Source organism: Plectropomus leopardus, chromosome 21, assembly GCF_026936395.1.
Source record: "Plectropomus leopardus strain MGB_pleo_1.0 chromosome 21, ASM2693639v1, whole genome shotgun sequence".
Taxonomy (NCBI): domain Eukaryota; kingdom Metazoa; phylum Chordata; class Actinopteri; order Perciformes; family Serranidae; genus Plectropomus; species Plectropomus leopardus.
Window position 1 is genome coordinate 19,823,855 of NC_142196.1, and position 22,078 is coordinate 19,845,932.

The 22,078-nt window shown below is 38.2% G+C and overlaps 3 protein-coding genes across 4 annotated transcripts in view; 1 reads left to right on the forward strand and 2 right to left on the reverse strand.

The window, feature by feature from the left end:
• LOC121960972 (delta-type opioid receptor-like) overlaps nt 1–9,240 on the reverse strand; it is a 63,425-nt gene extending 54,185 nt beyond the window's left edge. For both annotated transcript variants that reach the window (XM_088072322.1, XM_088072321.1), the window contains exons 1-3: nt 9,099–9,240; nt 7,288–7,417; nt 4,822–4,939 (exon numbers count right to left, since the gene is read on the reverse strand). The gene's annotated coding sequence lies outside the window, so the exon portion shown is untranslated. The remainder of the gene's footprint in view (nt 1–4,821; nt 4,940–7,287; nt 7,418–9,098) is intronic.
• Nucleotides 7,513–15,155, forward strand: LOC121960755 (regulator of G protein signaling 20). Its single transcript, XM_042510605.2, has 5 exons — nt 7,513–8,277; nt 9,123–9,283; nt 12,423–12,506; nt 12,593–12,827; nt 14,208–15,155. Exons 1-5 carry the CDS (start codon nt 8,137–8,139, stop codon nt 14,394–14,396), a joined length of 810 nt encoding a protein of 269 aa, XP_042366539.2. The 5' UTR covers nt 7,513–8,136; the 3' UTR covers nt 14,397–15,155.
• Nucleotides 15,156–16,003: 848 nt separating this feature from the next.
• lypla1 (lysophospholipase 1) lies at nt 16,004–21,958 on the reverse strand. The gene is made up of 9 exons (XM_042510444.2): nt 21,609–21,958; nt 21,440–21,471; nt 20,234–20,299; nt 19,975–20,022; nt 19,819–19,889; nt 19,653–19,726; nt 18,466–18,567; nt 17,284–17,460; nt 16,004–16,379 (listed from the first exon to the last, which is right to left on the reverse strand). Exons 1-9 carry the CDS (start codon nt 21,675–21,677, stop codon nt 16,320–16,322), a joined length of 699 nt encoding a protein of 232 aa, XP_042366378.1. The 5' UTR covers nt 21,678–21,958; the 3' UTR covers nt 16,004–16,319.
• Between the last annotated feature and the right edge of the window lie 120 nt (nt 21,959–22,078).

Genomic DNA, 22,078 nt, shown 5'->3' on the forward strand with positions numbered 1-22,078 from the left:
AACCAAAAAGATGGACCCTTCACAAATCCTAAAATATGAAACCAACCAGTATAAAGGAGGTGGAAGGAGAGACGCTGGGTCTTTTTTTTTACGGCCTCAGTGCAGCAGTATATCTGCGAGCCATCAACTGTCTCAGTCCAATTATTTTGGAGGAACATGTTCCATTTCTCCCAACCTCCATTTTATTCCTGAGAGATCCCTAATTAGTTGTATTTTCCACGTTACTGACCGCAAGTAGACGAGTTAAGCCTTGAAACAGAATAAAAGACGTGGAGGGTCATTAAACCTTTACAGGCTTCCAGACAGACGTTAAAGACAAGCACCTGACTGCTGGCTGTGCTGAAAACACACACGATGTATGGTGTGTACAGGACGTATGAGCGCTCAGAGACTGAGAGGAGGTGACACATCTGTCGAGAATCAAGAGGGTGATCTGCTAAATCACCCAGGTGTGGGAAGAAAAAACATAAGAAAAAAAAGGATCTGTCGTCTTTTTCTGATGTCTTTTTTACGTGTTTGCCTTCAGACTTCCTGTGGACACTGTTGCTGTCTGGGATTGAATGAGGCGTGAATATGAGCTACCTCCGTCCTCCACTTCATTACCTGCTCTCTGTGCTTCTCATTACAGCCTCTTCCCCTGAGAGCGCAGGAACCACTGACTGCACGGTTATTGTGCTGGATTACACAGTGTCGGATGTTCTTGTTATTGTTCAGCCCTGTGTGTACAGTATTCATAAGCAAATAGCCGACAGTCATTCAAAATCATACTCTATACAGTATATTTATACTTGAATGGACGTATGTTGTTAGATGTTCTTTACTGCCCCCGAAAAATCAAAATAATGGCTTGAACAGTGACATTTGATTGTCGACAATATGTTTGTGTTTTCAATGCTGAATCAACAGAAAGGTCTACATGATGTATTGATTGTATATGATGCAGTTTTGGTGGTTCTGGTCTGCGGCTGATCAGACCAGTCACCAGAATAAAATGTTGGTGATGTACGTTGATGCAAACCAGGGACATGTTACATTTGTAGATTTTATACATCATATCAACATTCATTAAGTGACGTAGTTCTGATTAAATGTATATGAGCTGATTTTGGGATTGGAGATGGAGGGGGTTGTAAATGGCAAGACGGCCACTGAGCAGCAAACCACAGTTTGAGGCCGACAAATAACAAAGCAGTGTGTTTATTTGTGAGACATCGGGGGTATTTCCAGGCGTAACTGCACAACCAAAACTCATCGATTTTAACCCATATCTGGGTGTTTTTAGTGACATCAGGGGCATTTTCAGCTGTAAATTTGCCACTGAAACCTGCTGTTTTTAGCAAGACAACAGAAGCATTTCCAACTGCTATTTTGCCTCAAAATCACTTTTCCAGCCATGATTTTGCCACCAAAGCCAGTTCTTTTTAGCGAGAAATCGGGGCATTTCTAGCTGTGATTGTGCCTCCAAAACCAGCTTTCTTGCCATGATTTTGCTACCAAAACCAGGTTTTATTAGCGAGACATCAGGGGCAATTCAAACTGTGATTTTCCACAAAACTGGTTTTCCAGCCATGATTTTTTCCACCAAAACCGGTTGTTTTTAGAGACATCAGGGGTATTTCCAGCCAAGATTGTGCCATCAAAAGTATTTGTTTTGTATTGAGAAAACAGATATACTATTTGTCCAACTGGATCTTTTAATCTATTTCCATCATACGGTCAAAAATTCAGTTTGTCTGTCTTTGGTTTAGGTATAAACACCTGCATACCATCCTCACCACAGTGGCGTTGGTTCCAGTGCAGCGCAGAGCTTTTTGCTTTGAGTCCTCTTTTTTTCCACTTTCATATCTGTCTATGTCTCTCTATAAAACATAAAAAATGACCCGAAAAAAATTGGTTATCGCGGCTTAAATGGGGAATTAAAATGAAGTGTTATTGAAAATAGAGCAGACACCTAACAGAATTTTAAATCTGGTCTCCAGAGTGTTACCTTTCTATCCACGTAAAACAGTCAAACAGAGCTGTGATTAAAACTGCATTTGCCATTTGACTAAGACGAACCTCGTCTAGAGGGATTACAAATGAGCTCATCCTAACTGTTTATTGATCAGGGGCAGACGTTTGTTTTCTACCAATGTAACTTCAATGCATATATAGGAACAATTTTACCGCTGTCAGTGAATTGCAGCTAATTTCCTATTTAACTTGCAGCAACTCGAGCGAAGGTGTCAAACTGGAGGAAATTGATTTGCCATGATTTTACTATATGGATTGTCAAACGCCTGCAGGAGAGAAAGGAACAGAAGACAGCATACAGCTCAACAGAGGGGCATCATTATTCATTGTGATAAAATGACGACTTCAGAAGGGCAATAATTTGTTTTCCCCTCACAGATGTCTACAGCGTTGGTCGCAGCTGTCATTTTCAGAGAGTTGTTTGTTTGCGGGACGTTGTGGAAAGCTATACGTTATGACAGGCACTCAGAGTGAACATCAGCCGTGTGATTCTCTGCAGCCGGGAGGTGGAATCACAATGATGAATATTACCTCTCTGGGATTCGCGGCAGAGCATTAAACTTTTATTTTTCACTCAGGTCTTGAATTAAAAATGTATGTTTCTGTACAATGTTTCTGCATTACGAATAATACTTCCTCGACCTACCAGATGCCGGTGTGTGGACTGTATTTCTACATGCATAGTGTATATTTCTGTACATTAATAAGATATGTGACCAAGCAAACATGACACCCAAAAGCATAAACATTCATCTGCTGGTAGAACAACCTCCGATCTCCTGAGAAGGCTCTCCACCTGAATCCTGAGCCTGACTGCAGGATTTTTTTCCCCAAAAGCCACAATTGCATTAATAAGGTCGACCTCTGATGTGTGGTGAGAAGGCATGTCAACGTTTTGCTTCATCCCAGAGGTGTTGGATAGCGTAGAGGTCGGAGCTCAGCAAAGATGCGTCAAAACTTGCACACCAAACTAATAAAAATAAAAAATTTTTGCTGTGAGGGGTCACAGGGGTTTAGAGGAAAGTTAAAAAGTACATATTGCTGCTGTTTACTTTTTCCCTTGTGTTTGATTATTTGCTTTATTTCGTGCACTAAAACCAGTTCTCCACATCTCAGAAAGACCAAACAAACTTTCACTTGCACTGTGACGCATTTTGTGACGAAGAAAAAGAAAAGAGATCATCATTTTTTGCATTTCATGTAAAGCGTCTTACCACTAAGTACTAAGTACTAAGATAAGTCTGATCTATCTATTATTGTTATTATTATTATTGTTATTATTATTATTATTATTTATGTACCAAGGCTCCAAACACTGTGCACAGCAACCCTTTTAGACTAGTTTTAAACAGCATTTTCAGTATTTCAGTGTTTTTTCCAGTCTTTAAACATAATAACACTTCAAGTTCCTTTTTTCAGCAACAACCTCCATCTGGTGGTGTGTTTTGGAGTAGCTTGACTGCAGTAGAAACAGCCCAATTGACTTAAAAAATGAACGGAAGCCTTAATTTCACCCCATGTGCTTAACCATTTAACACCTGAATTGACATCTGTTTTCTTGTGCTCCAATCGCCTTTCACTTGCATTTAAATCTCTGACAGCTGAGAAATTAGTTTGATTTCTTTTAAAAACATGGGAAAAACCCAAAACACAAAAAAACATAATGAGCAATTTGGCAAGAAATGTCCCACAAACTGCAAAAATAAGCAAAAGGTGACAAAGAAATGATCTCAAAATTAGCTGAGGGGAATTATTAGATAGATTTTATCAAAAGAAAAAAAAAGACCACGAAAAATTATATTTATAATTCTTAAAATTATACATTTAAAATTAGGATACAAGAAAAAAGAAAAGAAAATATTTATTTTTTTAAAAATCACTTTCTTGGAGTTATCTTTGTTAGTTTCTTACTTTTCTTTTCTCTTCCCTCCTCTTATTGTTTATTTTCGTTGCCCTCTTCCCATGTTTTTGACAGAAATCATGCCAGAGGCGCTGCTAATAACACGGATTTTCTGTAAGTTACATACAGAAGCTTTAAATTACAACAGTTTGAAACAAAAATACTACTATGTAGGAATGCACGATATTTTGGATTTTATTTCTGATATCCGATATGTCAATATATAACATCTCATTTGGCCATTAACTGATACTGATATTGATACATCATATGCAGTGGAATTAACATCATATTATGCACACTCTTATCATGGTTGCACACCAGCAGGTGGAGACATAAAATATTATACTTTTCAAAGTACACAATACTCATTCAGTGTGCAATTTAAGAAAAATACTTCAGCTTAGAGTTGATGTTTTGTACCTCTTTGCTTTGTCATAATAATTAAAAAAACGTTTGTCATATCAGGAGAAATAAGTATGTTGGCAAATCCCATTATTTCATTTTTAAAGCCAATATCTGCTGATGCAGATGACGTTCTAATATTATCGCTTGCGTCATATTGTCAGTGCTTTATGTGTTTTTATTAAGTTTTCACACTTGCTGCAACACAAATTGCCCTCTGGGATAAAATTGAATTGAATTGAATTGAGTTGAGTTGAATTGAATTGAATTGAATTGAACTGAAATGAACTGAATTGCTATGCATGAATATCAAATAAAGGAGTCTAAAATAAAGTGTTTCCCACTTTTCATTTGTCAGATCAGCTTTCTAATAATACCTTTTTTCCCCGTCCGTCTCTTCACATGGTTAACAATCTGCCTCTGCTGAGTCAGACTGCTCAAAATTGGTTTAGAAAAAACATTTCTGAATCAAGTCAAACTTTTTATTAGTGGATTTGATTTACCTGAGGACACGTCCTGGTGTCTTCCTCCAAAACTGGTGCTGTGCAGCAGAGCCCTGCAGCATATCTGCAGGCCCTTTCTGTCTCCCCTCTCACTCAGACATGCAGCAGTCTGACCGAGCTGTGGAGCAGGGCAAGAAAAGCATTTAATCAGCTGTATAAAAAAAAAAGAAAAAAAGAAAATACGATTCATTACAGCAGGAGCCTCTGTGGCTCTGAGATAAACTCTGCAGTGCATAACTCTACTTTTTATTACAGAGCAAAAAAATGAGACTTTTCAGCCTCAACTCACTGAAAGATTTTTACTCACTGCCAGAGCAGGAATAATGACTTGCAATGAATTGAATTTCGGACTTGGAAAATGAGAAACATAATAACCAGAGTGAATATAACTGCACATTATAGTTGTGAACAACGTCAGCAGACAGCCGGGTGGCTGATTTACGGGATGTGTTTGGGAAGGCTGGATCTTTCTAGTACGAGATTGTATTGAATTTAGAGATAACACACATAGAGCGGAGTGAGATTTGCTGACGGTTTATAGGTGCTTACAGCCGTGTGGAAAGATGAAAAGATTCACACGTGTGCTTATCTGCTCCAGCTATACATCACAGTAACAGTTTTCTCATCAGAGAGCAGGGTCCATTTAAGAGGCAGTTCTTCTCAGAGATTACCACGGCTAAAAGATGTGTGATTTATGTCGAGGCTTAGAGAGAGAGACTTTCGTATATTGAATTTGTTTTACAGCTGTGTCACATATAAAAAGTGGATGAGGATGGATATTCCTCCCCTGCTGCAATCACCATTTATCATATTTCCACTGTCCCATTTGCAACTTCAGCTGCGGCGGATAATCTCGTTCCACAGTGTGTGCTGTGCAATTAAATCAGAGAGCAGGAGTAAGAAAATGTATTCAGTTTCATTAGTGTTGCTCCTCTTGTGTGTGTTTGGAGGATGGTACATGTGTGACTGTACTGCAGTGAGATATGTAAATTCTGTTTTGGTCAAATCATCCAGAGCTAGAAGATTTAAAGGCTCACTCATGAAAGGATAGCTGCTGTCCATAAAACTTCAAACAAACAGACACCTAAAATATTTAGCACTTTTAATTAGCGTCCAAGTTCAATGGACTCTACATTTGGAGGGAGCAGAGCAGGATGAAAACACTGAAGTCATGCTCGTCTTGGCATCATTTCTCAGAATTTCGTGGTTTTAATGAAGATTTACTTTCATTTTCTGCAAATATACAGATATTACACAAGGTGTTCTTTTAATGCCAATGCTGATATTTTGGACTCAATATATTTAGATTGTGCCTGTTTCTGGCGGTGAGAGATAAAATATCAAATATATATTTTTTAAAAAAAACACTAAGAAGTCCTGTGATCAAAATTCAAGTGCAGAAAATATCGCTGAAGTGAAAAATATACTTACTGCAAACCCCAAAGTGAAAGGCACTATTTTGTGAGATGTATACTATATGGAGTACATTTTTCCAAAAATCCTGCCCCCCAGGCTATATGAAGCCTATAGTTTATGTAGGCCATTCAGCTTGTTTCTTTTCATTTTTTTCAAAGATTAAAAAATTGAACCCTGCATATTCAAAATATCTGCAGGGCTTGGTACATATGCCGATATGAAATTCATGCATTTTTAAATGGCCTATTCAGACAGTTTAGCAATCCCTTAATTACACACATTAACCCTTGATTGAAATCCTTTCACAAGCATTTTAACCTCTGAAACCTGGGGAAATTGGTTGGATACGTCCTGCAAAAAATGTCCTGACAAGAAAATGGCTTGAAAATATATATAAACTAAAAAACATTTATTCTTAAAATTATATTTTCAAATCATTTTACCAAATTTTTTTTTTAAATTTTATTTTCACCTCTTTCTTAAGTTCATTTTTTCTTCTTATTTCGTAACTTTTTTACTAATTTTTCGCAAATTTTAAGGCTATCTTTTATTAAGCTGCTCATTGCCTCCTTCCAATGTTTTCTGAAATAAGTCCAGTCAGTATTCGCAGGTTTCAAAGGGTTAAAACAGAGCAAAAGCTACTAGCTAAAACACGTTGATGAAAAACATTATATTAGATTATTTGTTTATGTTAGCACTCCAAATGTCTGGCTAAACATGACTAAACACAATTTTGTCATTTGTAACAGTATAAAAATTATTTTCCCAAATAACACTCCAAAAATGCATACAGCTAACATTAGCATTGACTGACGTATGTTTTTATATGTGCCACCACTTAAAAACAGCATAGTATACGAAAAATGACAAACAAAAATGTACTTATTCTTAGTTAATTTCCACCACAGCCACATTTAGACTACACAGTGTAAGCCAAAAACAATAACAAGAAATAAAAAAGAGTGGTTAAATAAATCATGTGAAACATTCACAGAGCAGTATCTCTGATAAATAAAGAAATAAATACACATTTGTGTAAATAACACTCACCTCATCCAGCTGCAGCTGTCTTGACTTGCTCGCCTCTTGTTTTCCTCCTGCTGTGTTTACAAGAGCCGCTGCTGCCCTCTGCTGGACACACCCGACACTGCACCACCTCGGCGCACCAGGAGAGGCGTAGCTGCAGATGTGGGAATTGGGGTTTTCCAGATGTTTTACTTAATTATTCAGAGCCTTGGCATCAAGAACTTCTTCCAATCTACCCATGTACACCAGTTTAAAAGAAATGCATCTACAAGTTACCAGCTACACAGTCAGGAGGCAAGGATTCACTTTGCAATAATTTTAATTTCTTGTATTTTCATGCAATTTTGTGAATGATCTCTCACTGATCATTATTATTTTATTTACTTTTTAGCTATATATTCATATGAGTCATTTGATTTGCTAACCATAGGTGGCATTGTTTATACGAAAAATATTCAATTTTTTTTAAAGATAATGATCATAAAGATATAAATAAGAAAAATGTCCAGAAAACAATATTTATAATTATTTAAATAATATATTAAAATTATGTTAAAGAACATCACGTTTTTTCGGGTTATTTTCTTGTCTGTTTTGGTGGTTTTTTTGCTCCTCTTTCTTTTCTTTTCTTTTCCAGTTAATTTCCTCGCTAATGTTTGAGCCACATCTTGTTCAGTTTTTTTTTTTTTTTAAAGAAAACCAATCTGTTCACGTTTCAAAGAATTAACGAGAAATTATCTTCAATGCATCTTCACTCATTTACACACCACCAAGCTATAATACAAAACCTAAATATGATCTGTGCAATGAACTCAGTGCGTCCTGGAGCAGCCATTGCTGTAACAGCGAGCGCACATTGTGTCCTGGCCGTTAATGCACGGGGCGCAGAAAAATCTTTTCACACTTGTAGGAAACGCATGCGCACAGAGGGGACCAACTGGTTTGTGTCAAGCCGAGGCACACGGATGTGATCGAGCCAAAAATCACCTTTATTCTGGCATTCATGGTGACACAGTGAGTACTCATATCTGAATTTTGATATCATAAAACCCCTCGTGTTGGTGCATCTTTTGCTGGGGAAAAAATGAGGCGGATAAAATCAGGATCCATTGAAGCTGGAGCATCTCTGAGTGGATATTCCAGCAAGCAGAAATAACAGCATTCATCTTCCATTCGTGCATATGTGTAATCTGTACTGAAATGATGAAGAAACGTAAATATTTGCTGTTTATTTTGCCTTGAAAGAAAAATGGTCAGACTGTAAATTATCAGCTTTTCTCATCAAATAATGTCATTATGTTTCTATAAATGGCTGCTTGCTTCAGGGTGATTGCTTGTCTTGGATCGACCATCATGCATGCGCCCGCGTATGTGTGTGTGCGTGTGTGTGTGTCCTCCCGAGGGTGCGACTGATGGATGCAATTGCTGCGGTCCAGGAGTAACGCCTTGTCGCTATCATTACTGCTCATCCCTCACAGAGACAGAAGAGAGACAGGAGGAGAGAGGAGGGCGTTTTTAAAAAAAATTTTTTTTTGCTCATCACAATTTGTTGCATTTAGCATGATCCAGGAGCTGTTTGCACTGAGATATCTGCACCAAAACGCACCTTGTTTCGTGATCAAAAAATGTCGATTATTGGGGTTGCATTGCACAGAAGTTGACCCCGTGCACGCGTCGTGAAGTGCTCGCGCATTCCGGCACGTTTTCCTCTCTTGTGAAATTTGCAAATGTAACCACTTGTAATTTAAGTCCGGGATCATCTTTAATCTCTTGTGATGCATGTGTGCAGCAGTTTAGTGATAATCTGACAGTTTAGAAAGAAAAAAAACTCTCACTGTGGTTTTCTTCTCCTCATGCAGTCCATGGGCTCAGAGCGGGAGGAGATGCGTAAGAGACAGATGCAGGTTCATCAGGAAGCAGCTGCCAGTGTCCTCCAAGCGCGCCACAGTATGGGAAACACCCCCACCAACGCCTCAAACGCCTGCTGCTTCTGCTGGTGCTGCTGCTGTAGCTGCTCCTGGTAAATCACACTCCAGTGCTCCCACACAGCAGGGCTGGAGAGGGGAGATGTAGTGCAAGGAGGGAGACATAAGGGCCCAGTTAGTGTATTCTGCCTTCCAAATATCTTTTTCTCCACACACAGAGATAACTATGTTGAAATGATTATCCATCCATGATTTATAACTGCTTATTGTTCATTTAATACAATAGAACCTCTTAAGAAAGTACAAATGCCTTTTCTTCTGATTTAAGTCACATTTTACGCAGCTGTTGCACCGTATCATGGAGAAAATGTAAGTCCCGTTGTAAAATAAAAGCACAAAATAATTTAAAGCTGGTGTAGGCAGAAATCTGGAAAAGGCAACAAAAAAAGGCAAAATTTAAAACTACACCCTAATCTGAGAGCTCCCCAATTTCTATCCTAAGCCCCTCCCACCAGACGGCAGCCACACGTTCTCATCCGCAGTCGTCGCAGATCGCAGCTTTGCAGTCTGCCTCTACATATTGCTCTCCAGGTGTCCTCAACACAGTCTCATCCCAGCTCGTCACATAGTGTCGCTCAGTCAGTGACCTTCCGCGTCAATTTATGACGTTTTAGGTGTCCTTCTGTGTTCGCTGTTTGCGCTCCTTGATGCCGTTATGGTGACGCCAGCAAATGGTGGGATGAGCGTGGACTGTCGTGACGGTTAAGTTTAGGCAAAAGAGGCACATGGTAAAGTGTAAAGGAAAAAAACAAAAACACATCTACACAGGAAGCGAACTTTAGACTCCCGTATGAAAATCAGTTGTTTGTGGGATCCGTCGTCTTCCCCTCAGGCCTGCCGTATAAGCACACTTGCACTCCTTATATCACGTGGTTACCGGCAGCGTTCCATGCACACACGACTGGTTCTGTCTGGCCGGGTTTTCAAGTGACGCTGCCCGTGCGTGTTGCATGTGGGCCCACTCGGTGCCATCCAGCAATCTGGTCAGCATATATCAACACAACGTGATCTGTCGATGCGCGAGCGCTTCCAGTTGGAAGGTGGCTTTTGCCGTCACACTCATACATCGAAAGCACTGACAGAGCGGCGCTATTTGGCAAGAATGGGTGACAATAGGCTGGTATCCCTCTGCGTCTGCCCTTTATGTTCTGGTTACCGCTACCGTGATGTCAACACAAGCACATGGTGGGATAACACTGCAAGTGGTTATATTTAGACAACAAAAGCACGTGGCAACAAACGCCAGACGTCCTGCATCTCTGCATGGAAGTCTGATGGCAGACAGAATTGCGCCGTTAAAGCAAAGCTTTTCGGAAACCAGTCTAAATACTGATTGTGTCATCATTTTATAGCCATTACACTAAGCAATCAACTTTTACTTTATAATAAGCAAAACACTTGTCTAATTGCACTATAATATAGCACAGAATATAAAATAAGACTATGCAACACTCAGTATGGCCACCTATAGTAGTTTATGACTGGATTGGACATTCAACCAGAAATATGCAGGTTTTAATGAATTAAACACTGAATATATTAGTTTTTTTTTATTTTTGTTCATACAACTATTAATTGTATGTCCTCCTGTCCTAGACTGCAAATGGAAGTCAGTATGAACACATTATGCATACAAATGTCAGCTGTGCCAGGATATACAAATTTTAAAATGATTTTAACTTGTCATTACAGTCATGACTTCCATACTACTTTGCTCTTACATTTTATTTTATTTATCTATTTTTTTGTTTACCACAGTGTTGTTTTTACCTATACTTGCTGTGCATGTAGTATACTACTCGCACATACTGCACTGTGACTGGTGACCATTTTCACTTCTGTGTTGCATGTTTCTGGCCTTCACCAGTGTCAGAAGTTGTATTTTTGCCACAAATATGTATTATCATGTTACTTTCATGCAGATTAAAGGGCGAACCGAAGGTCTGCCAGCAAAGTGCAAGAAGCCAAGAATTTAAAAAAAAAAAAATTTTACGTTGTCATTAATTGTTATTCAAGTTGGATTTCTTGCAGACACAATGTGGCCTGTCAATGCAAGAATTTTGTGAATGTGATGCAGCAGAATTTTGAGAGAGCACATCATGTATCCAAAAACTGCAAATTCACAGATATTTGGTAGATATTTGGTTTTCTGATACAGATTTTTAACCCGTTTTCAAGGCCAGTGGAAAATCACATATTGTGTACTACTTACAACATGCTAAACGTAACTTGACGCAACCACAAACTGTATTATTTTACAGTTTGAAGACGTCCCTCTAGGCTTCATTTAATGGTAGCAGCTCAATAGTGAACAACTTCCTTTTTGCCTCCGTCCGCCCACTCATTCAACAACACCACAGCCCACACCATCATATACCAGAAAAACAGGAACACAGTGGTCCTGTGACCCACGCTGGATCGCACTGGATGGAGGCCTCAGGGGTTTTAATCTGTTTTCGAATCATCAACCGTTAACTTGTGCTTCCTCTAAGGACAGCCGACCTGTTGTGTGCAGAACTAGGCCGCGTTAGTTCACTCCGCTGGGGATGAGTAATACGTTTTGGCCCCACATCTATATCACTTTCACCTGATTGTTGCACAGCTACAACAGCCACATTCCCAGATGGGACGCTTCACCCTCACCTGAACTAATTAGTCTCCAGCCATCAGGTGTTGGGAACATTTTAATTACACACAGGAGATCCCCACGGGACGATGTGGACAGTTGACACACTTTACTATTCACGCAAACGTTCCCAGTAGATCGTTCCTGAAACTTCTCTGTATGTTCTGTTATTTTACAATTTAAAGCCTCCAATTCTTAATATAGGCTGACAGAAAATCAATGTTAAGTTATGTAACAAAAGGAAAATACTGTTTTAGTTTTGGTTTGAGGCTGTTTCTTCGTGTCTATGCTGTTTATTTACAGCTAAAGGAACAGTTCGACCTCAACCCCATCCGAAACCTTGTGGAAAGCCTTTAAAGAGAAGAGTATGTTATAAAATAGTACATGGGGTTTTACGTTCAGGTGTCCACGTACTTTTTGTCATGTTGTGTATAATATAGCAGAAAGTGCTTTTTGACAGGTTTCACACTGTAACCAACTACATTATTTTTAGTACGGAGGCTCACATTAAGGGTTGAGTTATTTTAAAAGCTTTTTTTTTCTTCCAGTTTGACTGTCAGGAGCGAAGACGAGACAATACAGAGGTCCACTTTTGAGCGCAGAACAGAGGGAACTGCTAATTGTGAAGAAAGGTAAACACAGTGACTCATCTATGTGCCATTACCAAGAAAATTAAATAACAGGGAACCAATACGTCCACTATTGTTTTATCTTTAAGCCCGAAGCCGACTCTGGATGACGCTCGCTCCTGGCCGGTGTCGTTTGAAAAGGTAATGAAGAGTGCAGCGGGTCGCAGCTGCTTCAGGCAGTTCCTGCGGACGGAGTTCAGCGAGGAGAACATGATGTTCTGGCTCGCCTGCGAGGAGCTCAAAAAGGAGACCAACAAGACTGTGGTGGAGGAGAAAGTCCGTCAGATATACGAGGACTTCATCTCAATCCTTTCCCCTAAAGAGGTGAGCCACCGAGGCCAAATGTTTGTCTAAAGGAGTAATAATCTGTAAATTCATCAAGAAAAATGTATCTGCTAATTAGACAATCTAATTAGAACTGATTAATAATTAAACTTTTCTGGTTCTAGGTTCTTCAGTGTGAAAACCTGCTGCTTTTCTGTTTTATATCACTGTACATCGATTATTTGGGGTTTTGGATTGGTGGTTTGGACATAATAAGCAAATTTAAAGACATCAGCAGGCTTTAGGAAATTGCAATGGCCATTTTTTTCAGTTTTTATTTGACGTTTTATAGACTAAACTAGAGCAGCTGATCATGAAAATAATCACTTAGAGCTGCAACTAAAGATTATTATCATTTTTCTATCAGTATTTTGTTATCTATCCATTAATTCCATTTTTTTTTCCAAACAGCAAATATCTTGTTTTGTCTCACCAACAGTTCAAAACCAAAAGAGATTTACTTTACAATGATGCAAAACAGACAGAAAAACAAATATTCTTACTAAGTTTTGTAACTGACTGGTGACTGGTTAAAAAGTGGCAATCAGTTCCTAAATTATCAGATTGCTGCTGATTAATTTTCTGTATACTGACTAATCAGTCGATTTTTCAACCAAACTGCCAAAGTAATGTGGCCATCCTGCAAAACCCAGATATGTTACATTTGTACGTTTTATATTTAGCAGATACGTTTAAACTTTAAATTCTTGATTTTATTTTGTCACAATGCTGTGGTAAGCATGTGGTTAAATTTCAGCCAAAAAAAAAAAAAAAAAATCAATTGATCTGTAGATTATTTTCTTGATTAATCACTTTGTCAATTTTAAAATTTCAGCAACATGCAAGTTACTGTTTTAATATCTGAGAACACAAGATGACATCTTCACATTGCTTACTAATTGTCCAATCAACAGTCCAAAAATAATAAATAATTTAAAGCAGGGGTATCAAACACATAAAATAATACTTAAGATGTTTTAATACCAGTTAAGGCTTTATTTTCATATGAATTAATTCGATGCCTTTTAAGGCTTTTTTAGGACCCGCGGGAACCCTGGTAATTGGGTCATGATTTCTGGAAAGAGACACTGAAGTTTAGTTTTTTAAATGTTTTTTTTGGCACTTGGAGCACCATAAGCTGAGCGCCATCTAGGTCCATTATGTCGTAGAGACAGCAGATATCTCTACGGCCAAACTTTCAGCAACTAACACCAAAACAATGTAGATTAATTGGTAGCATTACAGGCAACAGAAAAAATATGTATTTTGATTTTGGGGTGAACTGTTTCAGTAATATTTCAGTCTAGCAGTTATTTCAGCTCTATTTGCTGTTTTCACATTTAATACAGCTTCAGTGTTTTACCTGTTCATCTTCTCCAGGTCAGTTTGGACTCACGCGTCCGAGAGGTGATCAACCGCAACATGCTGGAGCCGACCTCGCACACCTTTGACGACGCTCAGCAGCAGATCTACACGCTGATGCAGAGAGACTCGTACCCCCGCTTCATAAACTCGTCTGCGTACACAGATCTGCTGAAGAGCCTGGAGGAGCCTCCCCCCGAGCCATAGACTCTCCACTGACTGCCGCTCTCTTAGCTTTTCAAAATTGGCGCATGCGTCCCACACGAAGGAGTTTTGTGTTCCTGTTGGAGTTCCTGCTATTTAAAAGAAAGACAGACAGGAAAAAATGAACACTGCTTAAAAAAAACGGTCTTTATCCAGCTGTTAACTGCTGTTTATTTACCCATGATTAGCTTACCAAAATACCTGGAGCAAACACGAACAAATGCTCTGTCCGGCATCAGTTACTTGTTCGTAAAACATATCTATATTTTTATATACTCCCTAGCGCTTGACATTGCACTTTTCTACCTTGTTTAAAGAGGGAACGCATGTATCTGTGAGCACTGCATTTGTATTTAGGTATATTGTGAGCCTTAATGCATATCCAGTTCTTGTAGAAACTAGGTTTTATTTAACAGTAACTTAAGAAGAAGGAAAGTGCCTTGGAGTAAGATCTTCTACACTAGCACCTTTGGTCTAATATGAATGGTGCAACAATGACTTCATATGTTGGTGCTTTCAGCTCTTCTCAAAGATAAAAAAGTTTTTACAACTCAATGAGCTGATACCCAGAAATAGATCTTCTTGTCTGTGTGTTTCAATACTGTGATATTAGTCATATTATATTTAATTTAACACAAAACAGGAGGGGAAAAAACTGAAAACATGACCATGACCACTGATATATTTGTGTATTTAAAAAGGAATTTGTGTGAAATAGCTATTTGAATTCTCACAAATTAAATAAAGCACAATCGTATGTTGGTTTTGCTGTTGTGTGTCATCAACATATAGTGCTATACATATACACTGTAAGAAAGGTTTTATATATTAAGCTGCACTGAAATGACATTGATTAAGTTGTGCATATGTGCTCTGTTTAGAAATACTTAATACTATTTGTGTAACTGACAAAATACTGATTAACCCTTTGAAACCTGGATCGACATCTCTTTCCTTCCATCAGATGCCTTCTCAAGTATTTAAACCTTCAAAATATAAGTAAATTGTTTTTCTCTTATTTGATAACATGCAAAAACGGCAATGAGCAACTAAGCAAGAGCTGTTCTGCAATTTCAAGAAATTAAAGATTTGGAAATTAAAAACAAAAAGAGCTAGGCAAAAAATGTCCAAAATTTTAGAATAAAATAAGGTGTGACTGGCCGAAGTCTCCCGTCACAGGTTAGATTTTCTAAAGCCTAAAAACAGAGCCAGTTTTCTCTCAGACCACCTGAATTACAATTTGCTTAAAGTAAATTACATGATTTTTACCCCATGATGCCAAAATGAAACTGCCTACCCCAGCTTTAACTGCTGATTTTTTTTAGATTCACAGTCTATGATGTCAAAAATATTGAAAATACTGAAAATCGCCTGTTACTAAAGCATGGATGATGTCTTTAAGTTAGTTGTTTTGTCCACCAACAAATCCAAAACCCAAAATATCATATTTACAATCATCCAAAGGAGAAAAAAAAATCAGCAAACACTTAAATTGAGAAGCTATACGCAACAAACGTCAATTTGGCTTAATAAAATGCCTCAAATTATATTATCGTCTAATAAATGTTTCAGCACTACTACACACAGGCTCTACTAATAAAAAAAGAGCATTTAACAACAGGCCATTTATTGTGAGATATTAAACCATAAAGTATAGCCCTAGTTATTCCAATACATACGTTTCCTGCAGCAAATGGCTTGTCTCGATGGCAAATAGCTTTACAATCAAGCAACTAAAGTTACTCTAACACTGGGGGTTGTGTGTGAGGTCAGGACTGTTAATCCTCTCCTGCGTTAAAATATGGAGCCCCGGTCCTGTCTGGCTCTATGAGCAGCAGCGTGGTTTTATTGTCAAGTAAGTCAGTGGTTCCTGGAATCTGCGGAGTCTCGCTGGAGCCCAAAGGTGCTGTGCGTCTCCTCCCGAGTTCATTCGTCACTGATGGGAGGAAGCTGCTTCTCTATGAATCGCTTGACATCCACCATTTCCTGCATGGATACAGAATAAAACTTAATACAGGGTTCCCACACATTTTTTAGAATTTCAAAACTTTTCAATGACTTTTCATGACCATCTTTTTCTTGCCCTGCTTGCCCTGTGTTTTTCCAAAAAAATCAAATTTACAGATAATTTCAGCTAGCTGGCACACATGAAGAAAGAGACGGGACGCTGGGTGAAAATGATAAATAAATCACGTAAAACAAAACGTCATTCGTCGACAGCTTCAGAAAAAAAACATTTTGTTACATTATATAACATTACGTGGAAGGTTTTCCAACCTACACAACAGAATTCAATGACTTTTCCAAAACTTTTAAAGATTTATAGCCCTTTTAACCAAGATAAACATTGATTTTCTTGTGCTGCGTTCAGGTGATTTTCACAGGAGTGTCGAAGAAATGTCCTACAAATGGCAGGAAATTAGAAGATTTAGAAATTTATTTTTAAATAGCTAGGGAAATCTTTGATAAATGATATTGATAATTATCAGAATCATGTATACATATATGTATATTTCAGATTATGTTACAGAATTATTATTTTTAAACATTTTTTCAGGAAATTTCCTTTTTGTTTTTTATTTCCTTGTTTTCAGGTTATTTTCTTGTGTTTTTTACTTATTTGTTGAAATTTTTGGGCCAATTTCTTCTGATAAGTTGCTCGTTGCTTTCTTCCCATTTTAGAAAGAAAGCAAGCCATTTTGCTTAATAATTCAATGACTTTTCCAAAACTTTAAATGATTTTAACTTATTCCATGACTTTTCCAGGCCAGGAAACATGATTGTGAACTTGAATGACTTTTCTGGGGGTTTTTTTCGTGACCATGGGAACCCTGTAAATAGTTAATACAGACACAACTCGTAAGTCAGATGTGAATTTTCCCACACTGACCTCGGAACAGGCGCTGTGAGGTAGACCCCGATACGACTTGAAGGTGACGTTGGCAGGATTGAGGAGGCTTTTCATCTTTTCTGCTGTCTGGCTGCCAAATATGAAGGGGACGAGGGGGTCAGCATCCCCGTGGCATTGTAGCACATGCATGTCCTTGTTAGCACTGTTGGCAGACGCCTGAGAACACAGGAGATTAGGATTATTCTTATTATCTGATTATAACAGATTAGGACGTAGCTATGAGAATCCCTTTACTGTAATTATTACTGTAATTCAATTAAAGGAATAGTTCACAAGAAAATGAACATCTGGGGCATTTTTCTGCACAAATATGTGTGGAATAAAATTTAATTTCAACTAAAAAATGAGATGATGAATTTGACCTAGAGGTGGGCAATATGGCCGTAAAACAATAACGATATTTCAGGCTATTTTTTGCGATAACGATATTCTTGACAATATGACAAAAATACTGACAATACTTTATTATTAATTTCAAGAACAATAAAATGCAACAAATAGTTGTTTATGTCAACATAAATATTGTGCACCTTCAAATATTTAGTAAAAATTTAACAAAAATGTTTTGTTATTTTGTCTGTAAACAATTCAGTGAGATTCATATTCTCTTTGACATATAAATATTACGACAAAATAAAATCGAACATTTCACATCTAAACAGTTGCCAAATACAAAAAAAGGTCCAGGTGGTCCAGGCCACTGACTCTGTAGTGCTGGAGTTGCTCCTGGCCGATTCCGCCTTCTGCCACGCTTGTTGTTTCCGTATGTAATGGTATGATGCCTAAATGTCAACAGGTCAAATATTGCCATTATCATGATATAAATCTGAATAAATGAGACTTGGGGGTCTAATGAAGCCACACAGATCTCTGTTTCGCTGTGACCAACATACTATTTGAAAACAGCCTCTTGCCCTCAATCAGAGCCAGAGCAAGTGCTGCCTGTCCATTTATATGCAAATTTTGAGGTTCAGATTTGTAGCTTTACTTCGCAGCAAAAAGCTAAGGTCGGGTGATTTGGTGGTTGCCTCACAACAATTAAAAAAAGACGCAGCACGCTGCAAAACACGCTCTGTCTGATCAGCCCTTGCGCTTCTGTTTTTAAATGTAAATATCTAAAAAGATCTACTGCAAATTGGTGTGCTTTATGTTTTTTTCTACCTGAGGGAAGGAGTTTCGGAGAGGGAGCCAGCAGCTCAGAGCGACCACTCCTGCAAGCTTCTGCTGAGTTGTTAAAGCGGTGTAGAGAGACAAAGCTCCACCCTGGAAAAAAAACAAACACTTTTGTTTTAAAAAATCCTCGTCACATATCTCTTTTGACTGATATTAACAGAGACAAAAAGCATAAAAGCAGCAGCCTCGTGACAGCAGAGGATGGAGGTAATTTCAGGTTCCTCCTAAATATAAACGAGCTGCAGAGCTGGATCTGCACAGAGGTACTGACAGCTGATTTGTTGGATCACAAATCTTTCAAGTTCTAATATTGGTATTGACCTTGTGATCTATACTGAATGGATTAGTACAGGGGCTTGTGTGCCAGACTATTTCTTGGCCGAGCACGATAACTTCCTGGAGTCTCTGCTGGTTGCCTGGCAACGGCGCGCAGCCAAGAAATCGTCCTGCACACAACCGAATAGAATAATTGTCTTTACACATTTTTGTACAACCGAGCTGTAACATGTTAACCAGTGAGCTTTAGAGGTGCTAGCTGTCCTCGTTTCCAGCTAAGCCAACTAGCTGTTGGCTGTAGCTTCATATTTAACAGGCAAAAACTCAGAGTGCTATTAATCCTCTTATCTACCTCTCTGCCAGAAAGCAAAGTATTTCCCAAAGTGTCAAACTCTTGTTTCACACTCCATTCAAAGTACACAGAAACAAAATAAAACTAAAAAAAGAAAAAAAAAATTCAGTTTTTCATTTTGCTGTTCAAACAATCATCACTTAATTCACGCAGTTAGATGTGGAAATATGCTGGCTCTACACACGCTAAAATAACTCTTAATTTAAATGGAGTCTGATGGGTCTGGTGATAATGAATTTGTGGCTGTTTCTGGTTAAGCTAAAAACATTTACTCTGTAACAAAAATGTCTAATAATAATCTGAACCTGTCAATGGCAAAAACAAACAGTTTTAGTGGATGTACATTGACGGTGCACAAATGCTGCAGCACTCTTTCTCAGTACTAGACCAAAAAATATTGTCTCCATTAGTCACTTAAGACACAAAAACATGGGACAAGAGCCCAGCCTGAAAAATACTAAAGTTACCCTTTAAGTGCACAGACGGTGAATCACACTAAAAACTGTTATGTAATGCATCATCTGCGGAGGGTACGTGCCACACTTACCTGTGAAAATCCGCCCAGGAGAATTCTGTGTGAAGGTATCCCGTTCTTCACTTCTTGGTCTATCAAGGCTTTAACTGTGCAGAAATGAAAGACAACACTTAAACATGAAGACTATGCCACTTCTCAATATTCTTAACATGAGTAAAAAATGGATTTATAGACGTACTGTTCTCTGACGCTCTTTTAATACCAGACTCATCTTCACTTGCATCTGGGCTCAACCCATAAATATCAAACCTACACGAGAGAAAACGTGAGGATTTGTGTGTGTGTGAACGGCCACACTGTATACAAATATGTGCAAAAATACCGTGACACTTACCAGGAAGGCATGGACATCCTCATGTTCAGAGAAACAGGCATGGTGGGACTGTAATCCATGAAGAAACATATAATGTCACATTTGTGCACAGAACATGTGAATGTGTGTAAATAAGTTTGCAGATTTTTACACCCTTAAATGCCAAGTTTAATGGAAGACATATTATATAAGGCATTGAAATTATGTGCTTTCATAATTTAAAAATGTTCAACACTTGCAGATGCCCCGTGTTATGTTATAGACTGCTGTGAATACTTACGCGTGTGGACAGATGTATTTCACATGTGGTATCCTGATGCCCGCGAAAGCTTCTGCCCAGCCATGCCTGTCATATTGGACAAAGTTAAACTAGTTATAATAAAATTTTTGTTTAGGGACTGATCATTTCTTATGAGAGGGGAGCAGGTGGTGCAAAAAGGGGGCATATCAAATAATTTTTTAATCACTGGGGAGGGAGTTACATTTTTTATTTTGGCTTAGGGGGAGGGAAATAAAATTTACACCTGTTGAAACCTGGGCAAATTGGCATGATTTCTTTCAAAAACATGGGGGAAAGGCATTGAGTTACTAAAGAAGAAATGACCCAAAAATTATCCAAAAAATTGCAAAAAGTAAAAGAAAAATACCTGAAAAATAGCAACAACAAAACCCCTAACATATAAACAAATAAAGGAAAAGTTTTTAAAGAAAAAAAATAAAAATAAAAAATGACCTGAAAAATGCTTAAAGTTATAATAATTCTGTGCAATAACGTTGAATTTCTAATTATAATAATTATATCCCATTATTTAATAATAATTTCTAAATATTTAATTTCCTTCAATTTCTTGCCAAGCTGGTCATTGCCTTTTTCCCATGTTGTCAAAAGATAATCAAACCTAGTAGCTCGATTAGTTCAAAAGGTTAAAATACTTGTGAAAAGTGCCTGAACACAGCACAAGAAAAGTCATGTAAATCCAGGTTTTGAAGAGCTAGATGGCTGTATTTTGTATTTATTTTAACTGCAGATTCAGAAAATGTAAAAACAGAAATTATCATTAGATTTTTAAATTTTCAATGGTCCTTGAGTACATTATGTGGGACAAGTGCTTCTGTCTGAAAAAAAAATAATCAGCTCTAATTTTAAAATAGTGACATTTCAACAAAATTACATATTATTCTACATGTCTCATTTAAAAAATTGCCAAATTTAAACCATTTGCACTAACTAACCTGCATGCGCATGAGAGAGAAACAACGGTTTTCTTCAGCTACAGGGTTTTATCTTCAACTTTCAAACATAAGAGTGCATTTTTTTTCTCCACCAAATAATGTATGATGGAGGGACAGGCTCAAGAAAAAAATATTTGCAGCTTTGGAGAGGGTCAAAAGACAGATCCACACCTTAGCCACCCCCCTCATCTGATTAATAAACAACAGTCCCTCACATGACAAACAACGACCAAAAAAAGCTGCTCTCACGTACCCCGTGTCACCGAGGCCATGCAGAAATATCACCTGTAAAAACAAAACACACATAACTGCAGAGGCATGTCGACATCTGACAGCAGTTTTATAGTTAGCTGGCTAATCCCTGGAACTTGTTTGTGGTTAACTTGGTCTATATGTGAACGAGTGTTGCCTGGTTAACTCACCGCTGCAGTGGCTTTCCGGGCAGCAGGCACAATGGCAGGTAAAGGCGCTGACATGTTATTGCCGCACATACAGCGCTGAGGCAGCTGGTATGTCGGGATAAGTTAGCTACTGTAAGCTAATAACGATATCCACCAACTGTCAATCTGTGTCGATCTTTGTCCGACTGTAGCTGTCAAATACCCTACAGTTTAAGGACAAATGTCGACCGAAGATGGAGGTCAAGCGACCGTCGCCTCGTGTTGCCTCTCGCAGTCGTGAATTTCTTTTTTAAAAGTTGAATTTTGTTGAAAATAACACACCGCCGGATCACACTACTCACCACCTGCACGGACACGATTCGTAGTCCCGCCTCCGCCGCTACATGATTGGCTGACAATGGAGGTTCTTTGCAAATGCAAAGCACTGATTGGTGCGTTGGAATGTCAATAAAAGCTGCTTTAACAACCCTTAAATCAAATAAAAATTTACA